The 12,285-nt window shown below is 37.0% G+C and overlaps 1 protein-coding gene across 2 annotated transcripts in view; it reads right to left on the bottom strand.

Annotated features, from left to right (window-relative positions):
• Positions 1-12,285, bottom strand: part of BLK (BLK proto-oncogene, Src family tyrosine kinase) — a 159,851-nt gene that overhangs the window by 30,454 nt on the left and 117,112 nt on the right. For both annotated transcript variants that reach the window (XM_074209508.1, XM_074209509.1), the window contains exons 2-4: positions 3,771-3,888; positions 2,410-2,461; positions 1,149-1,242 (exon numbers count right to left, since the gene is read on the bottom strand). In XM_074209508.1, the coding sequence (XP_074065609.1) occupies positions 1,149-1,242; positions 2,410-2,461; positions 3,771-3,887 (263 nt within the window). In that variant the 5' untranslated portion in view covers position 3,888. The remainder of the gene's footprint in view (positions 1-1,148; positions 1,243-2,409; positions 2,462-3,770; positions 3,889-12,285) is intronic.

Raw genomic sequence — 12,285 nt, 5'->3', positions numbered from 1 at the left:
TCTTGGTTTAGATCTATGATCCTAAGTTTCAAATGCAGTGAAGTGGTATTGACTTTCCTTCTTAGAAACTCAGTTAAAGTGACATGATCAATCTGGTGAATCCATATATGAAATAGCACCAGCAGCAAAATACAGTGGAAAGTGCTGAATTTGGAATCAGGATATGGGAGTAATGGATAGAACACTGGTCCTGGAGTCAGAAAGTCTCATCTTAATGAGTTCAGATTGAGGTTCAGACACTTGCTAGCTATGTCACCTTGGGCAAATCACTTAACCCTGTTTGTCTCAGATTCCTCAATTGTGAAATGAGCTGGAGAAAGAAATGGCAACACCCCAAATGGGATCACAGAGCTAGACAAGACTGAATGACAACAACAAAATTTGCATTACTCTGCCCCTCACTATGATCTGGAGTATATCACTGGACCATTGTGGACTAGTTTCTCATTTGTAAAATGCTGGAGTTGTATTAGATGAGTTTCTTCTAGTTCTAAATATTAGGTCCTATGCCTTACAATAAAAGTTGCCTGATTACTTTTTGTATTGGCAAAAAAGAGTAAAATTTGAAAAAGATTTATTGACATGCAATGAAGCATGAGATCTTTTACACCTTTACTTTTAATTTGTAGGTCAAATTGTTTTAAAAAGCAAAAGAGACTTTGTACAAACCAGACATGTTTGTGACACATTTTTAGGGAATCATTCATGAATATATGTGTCAGAAACTTCTGACCTGATTCTAGATAATTAGAGCAAAACCATGGGGAATAGGGGGAGAGCTATCTCAGGAGCTCACCAAACTTGCACAAGCATGCTAGGGTAGATGAATCCTGTAGTGTATGGAATGGAATGCAATGGGAAATAATAAAGTACTTTGGAGCTAAATTTAGGGTAACATGGATGTTGTCTCTATAACATCCAGATTATTTAATCTCACATACAGTGGGTGTGGAACAAAGGGAAAATTCAAACTATAAGAAGGTAGAAATGAGTGAATGGAAACTAATCCCCCCAGAAGACTCTGGAGGAAAAATGGTAGAATATTTGAACAAAATTGAAAGACTATCCCCCCTTCCCCCCTCCCTCTGCAAAGGCAGGGAAGACCAAGAGAAGAATCTTTGTGTGGAATGGAATTCTGGGAAACATACTTCATCAAGATTTGCAGCTTCTCTCCCCTCACCACCTTCAGGTCCCGATCATTCACAGCTTCATAATCCCACAAGGCAACCACATAGTGTTCCTCTGTAATAAAGAAAAATTATGGCAACTCTTTAGGTTTTCTGGAGCTATAGCAGAAAGAGAAAATGAGTCAACTGATATGAGAAAAATCAGGAAAAAGGTTTATAGATAATCATGGTCAGGACTGGGTTCCAGGAATACTCTTTCAGAATCATTCTGATAATGAGGCAGAGTCTGCAACTAGGTGGGGTGACTAGAGTTTTTCCCAGGGGGGGATGAATTTTTTTTAGGTTTTTGCAAGGCAAGTGGGGTTAAGTGGCTTGCCCAAGGCCACACAGCTAGGTGATTATTAAATGTCTGAGGCCAGATTTGAACTCAGGTACTCCTGACTCCAGGGTCGGTGCTCTATCTATTGCACCACCTAGCTGCCCCCCCGGGGGGTGAATTTAGAGGTTAATAAAATAACTTGCATTCTTTCAACAGAAAAAATTTACAGCCAAGCACCAAGCTATGCTCCACCCCCCCCAAATATATATATATATATATATATCTGTATATACAAGAAGCTACCAAATGGCATGCTTCCTTTCTCACCCCTGGAGGCACCTCAGTAGAGTTCCTCTTGATGTAGCCTCTTCTTGCTCCCTTCTTTGTTCTCTGCTCCAGAATTGGCCTTGCTATGTCCAAAGACTCTCTCTATCCATTGAACTTCCTAGTTTTGCTTCTAAATTTCACCTTGTTGTCATCCTGTTACTTGACCCATTAAGATGTTTCTGCACCTGACATGTCTGGTCTCTGATTTTGACTGGCAGTAATTTGGTCAACTCCATGCTTTTTGGTATCTAATTTATGATTTTCAGTAATGTTCTCTCTCTTAGTCTACTGTGAGATGGCTCCTTCTGGAGAAACCCAACTTCCCTCTGAAATATGAATTTCCTACTGTTGGAGCTGGATTACCCACTCTGATCCTCTCATATGAGGCTCAGAAAGTCCTGGAGAACTGGTTTTCCTTGACCTTAGAACAGCAATCTTCTTAAATCAGAAATCCCACAGTGAAAATCTATACTGAGTCCCTAGTACCTGAGTTATGAAAGGAACCTTAGGAAATATAGGTGATTTTGAGTGAGTCAAACAATGAGGCTCAAGTTGGTATCTTTTATGCTGTCAAAAAAAGTGGATTAAGCAACAGGGTAACTCAACAGCCCAAACTACAGAACCTAAGATTCTTACCTTGATCAGGGTTTATAGCTGTGGTTGGTGTAGTAAGGTGATTGAAGACAACCTTTGACAGACACAAAAAACCCAATGGTTAATTCACTGTTCAGCAGTTTGAACAAGCAATTATTAGATGCTTACTAGATTTCAGGCACTGGGCTAAGCAATGAGGAACAAAGAAAGGCAAAAACAGTTTCATCCCTCAAGGACCTCACATTCTAATTGGTAAAATCACATGTAAATAAACAAGGGACAAAAACGATATATTAAAGCAGATGGACAGTGATCTGACATGTGAGGGCACCAGCCACTGGGAACATCCACTGAAGACTTCTAAAGAAGCTGGAATTTGGGTTGTCTTACAGGAACCCTCAGAAGCTAAGAGTAAAGGGAGTGCATTCCATGCTTGAGGTAGAGTCAATGTAAAGGAGTCTTGAGACAGAATTTTGTTTTGTTCTGAGAGGAACTGCAAGTAGTTAAGTCTATTAACTATGTGTAGGATATTCTCTATATATCTCACTTACATCCTGGAATAAGCAATACACTTCATAGAGATAAATGACACTAACAATGGTACAGTAGAAAGAAATGAATTCTATAGTTGGAGGATCGGGATTCAAATCTTTTCTCTAACCTTTATTTACTTCTGTGACCTTAGGCAAATCACGTAGTCTATCTGAGACTCAGTTTTCTAAAATGAGCAGGTTAGACTAGATATCCTTTCCAGGTTTAAATCTATGATACTCTAAGTGTGGAAATGAAAGACAGGAAATAGAAACAACAAAAATAATAGTTGACATTTATATCTCCTGCATTGATTCACCATTAATCCTCATGCTCATATAGGATCTTCAGAACTCCTATGTACAGACTCTAACAGGTCCTCCTAAGCTAAAAAACTTTAAGAAAGGAATGGAACATATTTTTGTAGTATGTTTGTCATCTGAAGACCATCCTAGCTCAATGTGCAAAGTTTCTCTACTATATCAGGAAATGAATTTTTTGATCATAGAAATTCATGAGGACTGTCTATTAAGGTACAGAAGAAACATTAAGGCACAATGGAGGGAAAAAAACACACTAAAGCAATCATGAAACTTTTATATATGTGTAGCTGGTGTGTATAGTAGATATCTCCTTTTATTTCTACACTATGCTTTCAAAGATCCATATATATATCATATATACATTCACACACATACACATATATATGCATATATTATTCACATATAAATATATCTGCTTCTAGGGATAACCCTAAAAAGAGGAAGAAAGATATTTGATCTTATGAAGAAATTCACAATGAGTATCACCATAGAGTTAGAGAAAGTTGTTCTTCCTTCATCACTGTTTCCTCCTTTCCAAGCTTCACTCACCGATGGAGGCAGAGGTGGGGGAGGCTTATTTGGAAAGGCAAGTGGAGCTTCCTTCTCAGAATTCCACCAACTCTTTCTTTTCTCCTTAGCCAATCTTTTGCTGCTCACTACTCCCATCCTGTTATGGTGAAAGGGTAGATAACAAGAGTATTAGTCCACTGGGGTGGGTGTTCGGTATTTCTTTCCACATAGTCTCAAGTCCTCCCAGAGATTTTTGCATGTAAGATGTAGCACTGAGCTGGGAGGGAGCTATAGGCCAAGACTCAAATGCTGTTTCTATATCTTTCAAGAACAGGGAAAACTGAGGCCCAGAGAAGGAAAGTCATTTGCCTGATGTCAAAAAAAAAAGCTAGAAAGGAAACTCAGGAATTCACCTGAGTACCACAGAATCACACTGTGTCTCATATTGACCATGTTTTCCAATAGAAAACCTTTGAAAGGAAGCTCCATAATTTAGGGAGAAAAGAGCATTTATACTTAACAGGGAGTCAGGAGAACAGTTTTAATTTTTGACTCTTCCACTGATAGGCTATGAGACATTGGACAAGTCACAAGTCACAATTTCTTCTATAAATTGAGGAAGTTGCATTCAAAGTCTTGCAAGGATTCTTACTCTTCTAAATCTCTCTCATCCTATGAAACACAAAGCTTAACCTAAACTCTTTTATTTTGTATTCACTTTTATTATTCATGCTTTTCAATATGTGCAAGGTACTCTTTTTTTTAAGGGTAAGGTTGAAACACACTTCTCCAGGATTATATATGTTCATTTAAGAATAGGATGATTGTGTATATTGGAAAGAATAATATGGTCAGTAGCAAATTCCTTTGAACATGTTTACTCTTTTTATCCTTTTAATAAAAGTACAATATAATCTCACCTAACCTCAAGCCTTAGATCTAAAGGCCAAGGATTATTATCCTTATTTCCCAGATGGAGTAAAGGAGACAAAAAGGGTCTATCAGAAAGTACTGAGTATACTATGTAAAGAGGAATGTAATATCTGAAGTTTACTTTTCTTGAATTTCTAAATACTACCACTCCTAATACTACCACCATTTCTATCACTACCACCACTGCTATCACTCCTCCTCCTCCTCCTCCTCCTCCTCCTCCTCCTCCTCCTACTACTACTACTACTAATCACCATCACTACTACCACTATACTACTGTATGGCCAATTATCTCTTTTTTAAATTTTTTTTTTAGTTTTTTTTTGTAAGGCAAATGGGGTTAAGTGGCTTGCCCAAGGCCACACAGCTAGGTAATTATTAAATGTCTGAGACCAGATTTGAACCTAGGTACTCCTGACTCCAGGGCTGGTGCTTTATCCACTGAGCCACCTAGCTTCCCCCTAATTATCTCTCTTTTTTTTTAGTTTTTTTTTTTAGTTTTTGCAAGGCAATGGGGTTAAGTGGCTTGCCCAAGGCCACACGACTAGGTAATTATTAAGTGTCTGAGGCCAGATTTGAACTCAGGTACTCCTGACTCCAAGGCCAGTGCTCTATCCACTACGCCACCTAGCTGCCCCCTAATTATCTCTTAACATAACTATTATCTCTCATTTATATAGTGCTTCAAGTTTTTCAAAGCACATTTCATTCTCACAACTATAGGAGGAAGATATTATTATTCCTATTTTACAAATGAGAAGCTGAGGTTAAATGCATTAAATGTCTTATCCAAGGTTCAGCTAGTATATGACTCATGTAGAATTCAAATCCAGGTCTCTCCTAGATCCTCAGCTGCCTCTAGTGAACAGATGACTTACCACCTCAAAAAAGGAGACCTTTTCACTTTAATTTCACAGGTCAAGAGTTCTGAAGTGGGCCTGCTTCTCGACAATGGAAAGATTTGGAAAAGAACTTCAGATAAGCAACAAAATAGTGGAACCTGCAAATAGTCATTTCTTTGTTATCTATTTCCCCTTCATCTTCTGTCTCCTGAATTCCTGGTTTATAGTTCCTTAATTCATAAATTCAGAGCCAGAAGGGACCCCCAGATCTAGTCTAATACTTTCATTTTATATATGAGGAAAACAAGGTCTAGCGAAATTAACTGACTTGCTCACAGTTGCAAGCTAATTAATTAGGACTTGACCTTCTGACTTCAAATTTTTCATTCTTCTCATTGAAGCACATTAGATAGCTAGGACTAAAGAAATACTGCAACAAATTTGATAAACCAAAGTTTTTTTTAAATTCCAAGTTGACTGCCACAAAATAGTTATATATCCTAGGACCCAATATATTATCCATATCTGTAAAATGAGGATAATGCTACTTGTACTGTTCATCTCACAGGGATGGTGTGAGGAAGGTGTTTTGTAACCATAAAGCCAGACAGAGAAGTATATTTTTCTTAGTACTATGATTATTCCATGCTTCTAATCCTGAAAAAGGAGATGAGCAACACCTGAAGGAAATGATATCTAGCTCTGTTCAATTGTTTTCAGTCATGTCTGACTCTTCATGTCATTTATTTCTTTCTCTAGGTTATTTTACAGACAAGGAAACTGAGGCAAACAGGGTTAAAGTGTCTTACCCAGGGTCACACAGCTAAAAAGTGTTTGAGGTCAGATTTAAACTTGGGAAGATAAGTTTTCCTGACTCTATGCCCAGTACCTATCTTTATTGGTACTTTCAATAGGATTCTTTAATTGCATGGACAATGAACAAAATATCTAATATTGTCATATTGTATAGTACAGATAATGTATTTTATTTTTCTTGTCTATAAGTATTGATAGATCTGGCAGGTTCCAGATAGTTCTAAACAGTTCAAGATAGGGGCGGCTAGGTGGCGTAAACAGAGCACTGGCCTTGAAGTCAGGAGTACCTGGGCTCAAATCCGACCTCAGACACTTAATAATTACCTAGCCACGTGGCCTTGGGCAAGCCACTTAAACCCATTGCCTTGAAAAATCTAAAAAAAAAAATAGTTCAAGATATTAAAACTCTAAGAAGAAAGAAATCATACTCACTGCCAACCTTCCTGCCCCCAAACCAGGTCATGAAAAAGACCTCAAAGATGATGATGAGTATTCTGATAGATAGAGAGAGTCGGATCAAGTTTCTGGAGAAGAGGATAGCATAAAGATAGCATGAGGGACATGCCCAGGGCTATGGTGAGCTATAAATCTTAGTGAAGTTCAGAAGGGTGAGTAGAAGTGTGTTTCACTAAGTGGCAGCTACAAGGAATTCTCAGCAGAGGTAACCTGGATTGGTGAGAGGGGTCACTTAATTAGATAAGTCTTTGGTCACTGTGGTCACTGTAAGTTACTGTCTTCCTCATCCATGTTGTTGCCATCAGTATTGTTGACTGCTACATCAACTATCAGTCTAATAGCAAGTAGAATAAAATTGTGATTCACAATTTCATATAGAATCTTTTTTGTATTCTTCTATGTACTTTTTTGGTATTTAAATTCAAAATAAAATATGAAAAATCAATCAGAACAAAAATCATTCATTAAATTTCACTCTGTGAGGCACCGATCTTAGATAAAGAGAACTATAAATGAAGCAGTTCTTAACTCTAAAGAAACTTAAATTCTAACATCATGGTCATCATAAACATGCTGATTAGCATCATACACATGACAAAAGCTCAGTTGAAGGCATGAATTATGTCTTATTTGTCCAAGCATAGTGAAGGAATGATATCCCTTTGGTCTTCTGTTTCACAGGCAATCTCTCTTTTTTTTTTTTAACTCAGCAGTTACTGAGCAATCATACCAGTTCTAGACCTCCTCCTTTTTTATATTTTATCAGTTTCAGATTGGGTGGTACCAGGAAGCATAAAAATAGAAATGACAACCACAGGGTTGCCTCCCAAATTATAAAACTTTTCATGATTTTAACCAAGGCAGCATCTAAACATTAACAATTTCTAACAATAATAATCACATTTTATATGCATCAAAATGCATTAACTCATTTGGTCCCACTCACTGAGGGTATTCCTCAAGACTCTGTCCTGGACCCTATTATCTTCTTTATTTTATTTGTTAAATTCATCAACTTCTATGTGTCTATCTTTTCTTTCTTGATATACATCAATATATTGTTTAATTAACATTATAATAAAACTATATGAAAATGTCTTATAATAATTATTATATAATAAATATTAACAGAAAGAGGATGTTATATTTATACATATATATATATATATATATATATATATACATATATATATTTAAAATCATCCTTTCAGTTACCCAAGCTTGAAACCTCAGTGTGGTCATCAATTCCTTGCTCCCACTCATCCATTGTATCCAATTTGTGGTCAAATCTTGCTGTTTCTACCTTCATTTATATCCCCTTCCTTCCACTTATACAATCATCCATCTAGTATGAATTTTCATCACTTCCTATCTGGAAGTCCTTTGGTTGGACTCCCTGCACTGAGGTTCCTCACTCTAATCCATCCCCTACTCAGTTGCCAAAGTGATTTTCCAGAAGAGTATGTCTGATCATGTCATCCTTTCCTTATTCAATAAACTCCAGTGTCTCTATGATACCTGCAAGATAAAATAGAAGTCTTCCCTTCATCATTTTAAGCTATTCACACCCTGACCCCCTTTCTACCTTTCTAGTTTTCTTACAATTCTCTCCATGTATTATCTGTCCTTGTTCTCATTTTCCTTAGAGATTACCTACCATCTATATTCTGTGTGTGTGTGTGTGTGTGTATATGTGTGCACATATGTGTGTGTGTGTATGTCTGTGTGTGTATAAAATGTACATAATAGTAATAGTAGTTTGTACATATTTTTTTCATATTGTCTTCCTAATAAAAAGGTGAGCTCCTTTAAAGGCAGGGACAATTTTTTTTGTGTTGTTGTTGTTTTTACCTTCATTTTTATCTCTAGCCTTTAGCTAGAGTTCCTGAAACATGGTGTTTAATAGATGCTTGTTGACTGACTGTTCCTTATGACTTGTGGAGATAGAGAATATAATACAATTATCTCTTTTCGATGGATGATCAAACCAAGATTTAGAGAAGTGAATGACTTGCCCAGCATGCCATAATTTGTAACCCATATAATCCTAATCCAAATCTTTTGACTTTGAATACTTGGTTGTTGTCTCTATAACATCCTCCTTGATCATAAATCATTAGCACCTGCCCTCCCACAATACACAAAGCTGCTCTTCTACCCTTAACTTCCAGGCATATCATTAGCATGCTTAGGATGATATAATGGAGAATATGAGAAAGACAGCTGGCTGGAGTCCCCATTCTAGTTTTCACTAGGAGTAATAGGATTAGGATTTTTCCAGAGTACTCGATGAAGAGAGCCCCCCCCCCCAATATATGGTATTTGGGTGGGGAAGGGTATGACTATTAAGAAACATCTAAGACACCAATATGGATTCTTCTTGAAGCTCTGCATCTCTTTTTTAGCAACTGATATTTCTATAATTCTATGTGACTTACAAATTGCTTTATTTTATCTCATTTGATCTTCACTTCAACCAGTGAGATTAACTGTAAAAGGGAAGCTACAGCATTCACAGTAAGAGGTTAAGTGATAGAGTTGTATTCATGAAATCCAATCATGTATCCATTGGTGGGTTCTCTCCTTTGGATGAATTGCTCTAAGCAAATGCACCTTTTTACAGAGAGGAATATTGAGGGAGATACAGAGGCAATAGCAATATTTTTGGCAGTATAATTGAGAAAATGAAGCACAGGAAAGAAATGGGATGTCAAATATGCCTTAGACTTGCAAGGGAGGGGAGCCTTTTTTCTGCCAAGGATCATTTGGATATTGACATCATTTATGGGCTATATTTGGTTGAACATATAACTATTTCACCTCTAAAAAGCTCTTAGATTTATTGAATTTCAAGTCCCCTCTGCAGTTACTTTGGTGACACCATACCAATACTGCCAGCAGGCAGTTCCCTGCCCCTGACTTGGTGAATCCACAGAAGTTTCCTCCTAGAAGTTGTTGAGTCTCTAGGAATGACGAATGATGACAATGGAACATTCACTAGAATCTTTGAGGCTGTCAGGTAGTAGGGATAGGGCAGGTATATCATTACTTAGTCCAGTCAGTACAATCATAGCAGGGAGTAGAGCTTGTGATGAGTTAAGTGCTATGGAAGGCTCAGTGAGGATGGGAAGCAAGTGCAATTGTGAACTTTTCTCTCCCTGAATAATGAAGGTGGGGGGTACTCATAGGTGTGTGTGTTGGACCCAGAGTTGAGATTTGAACTGCTCCAGAGTCATAACATGGTGTACTCTAATAGAAGAGAAACAATGATGAGGAAACTATGGTCAGTACCAGTCTAGAGATGTCCATCTTAATAGGAGGGGCTGAGATCCCTGTCCTAGAACAGAACTACCCAGCAGCATCCTATCCTCAAGAACTTTATAATTCAGTGAGGAAGCAAGAATTGGAATTATTACTCTTATACAAAATTGCATATTCCAAGTGCCTTGACAAATCTCGGGATGAAAGGATGACATTTAAAGGATGTATTTACAAATATCCATTCTGGCTTATAACAAAGGATCCACCAGGTCATATCTCTGGAAGGGGTAGGGGATGAGGAAAGGCTTCAAGGAGGAGATAAAGCTTAAGTTGGATTTTAAATAATGGGTATAATTTCAACAGGTAGAGATGAGGAAAGAGGGAGACCATTCTAGGGATAGGAGAAGAAATTATTTTCTCACATGGTCTTCATTCTTATCCAAAAGGTACAACCTCTCATCTTGAGAGTAAATTCAACAAGAGTCACTGGAAAGAAAAATGATAGAAAGGATGAACAGTGCATTTATGTTATAAAAGGAATGGATAGATGGAGGAATCATAATTTGAACAATCTCTCCTTAGATTGATTACAAATTCCTGGTCCATTCTCTTCAGTCTTAGTATCCCATTTATATCTTTTCTAGTGCTAAGAACCAAAAAATGATTCTGGGGTCATTAACTACATAGTATAAAATGAAGGAAGGTGAGTATTGGAGAGCTGTTTAAAAGGGAGGAGGGAGTTGTTTATGTGTTGTACTCTAAGAGAAAACAAGATTTCATGATTCAAAGAATGTAAATACTAGAAGATAGATTATAGAAACAGAGTGCTGGGGAGTCTGCTGGCTCTGGGTATTTGCAGCAGAACAGAGTCCCTGATTTCATTTCCAGGATAGAGGTCAGTTGTAGTCAGACAGTAAGGGCATTTGTGGGACAGTGTGACTGGGAGTTGTAGCTATGGCTTGGGAGTAGAGAGGAGAGTCTAAGACTGAGACCTGGGAGAGATCTCAGAAAATAATGGTAAGAAGGAACATTCAGGACTAGAGCTTAATCACACTAATAGCTTCAATAATATTAAACAAAATATTAAACATTAAACAAATATTAAACAAATTAAACAAATATTAAACAAAAAATAAAATAGAGCAAATAAAGGAGAAAGAACCCAGTCATAGTTACTATGGTGATAAAGAAGTTCTAGGTTCATATTTAGAGGATAATAATGGAACTAAAAAAAAATCTGTTCCTTTTTCAATTAGAAACATCAAATTGTCCCAAGCACAAAAAATAGTATAGAAGAAATAGAAAGAAACAATTATACAAATGAAGCAAAAAAAGAGAAAAAAATACAGAAGAAGCTAGGAGGAAGGGAAGGCTAGATAATAAACAAACCCTTCTTTCACTGGGAATGGATTAAAGAAGGAATGACACATACATATAGAAAGATATAAAGTCTTATAAATTTAGAAAGAAATAAGAGGTTAAGCGGTTAGAATGGTGGGAAAGTTTAAGGGAGGGATTCTTCAAGGGGTGAGCAGGTAAAAGAACAGGAGGACGACGTAGCAAGTAGAACTAATATTTATCCTTCTTTTTGAAAACTCCATGTTCAGAGAGATGATGTCATGACAAGCATATTAATTGGATTTGAATGAGGTGGGGCTTTGCTAAGTCACCAGTCTCACTTTCTCCTCTAGAACCACCTAGGTCCAGAGACCAGATGTGAATCAGGATGACTGGAGATGGCCCTGGATGTGAGGCAATCAGGGTTATGTGGATTGCTCAAGATTACGCAGCCAGTTCTAATTTCAGATTTGAACTTCACTCCACTCCACTCCACTCCACCTAGCTGCCCCTAGCAGGCAGAAGTAAAGCAGAAGAGAAAGGAGGGATAGGGAGAAGAATAGTGAAGAAAAATATGAAGAGGAAAATATATAGCAAATAATTATAGTTTAGAATGTGGATGGGATGAATTTACTTATAAAGAAACTGATAGCAGATTAAAAATTTGAAACCAATCATGTTACTTTCAGGAAATGCTGAAAAAAATGAGAGATACACACAAATAAATAACTGTCATTTTTTATTTGGAATTATCTCAAAGTTAAAGTTAAAATAGATTTAATTTTAAAAAATAGGGAAGCTATATATTATATATCAACTAAACTTACTCATTATTGATTTAGACCATTTAAATTGATTGGACATTATAAAATACCTGAGAGTTTATCTGCTGAAATGGACATAAGAAC

Source organism: Macrotis lagotis, chromosome 1 (genome assembly GCF_037893015.1).
Source record: "Macrotis lagotis isolate mMagLag1 chromosome 1, bilby.v1.9.chrom.fasta, whole genome shotgun sequence".
Lineage (NCBI taxonomy): Eukaryota > Metazoa > Chordata > Mammalia > Peramelemorphia > Peramelidae > Macrotis > Macrotis lagotis.
Note: the sequence above shows the minus strand (reverse complement) of the source record. Positions and strands in the feature narration are given on the sequence as shown.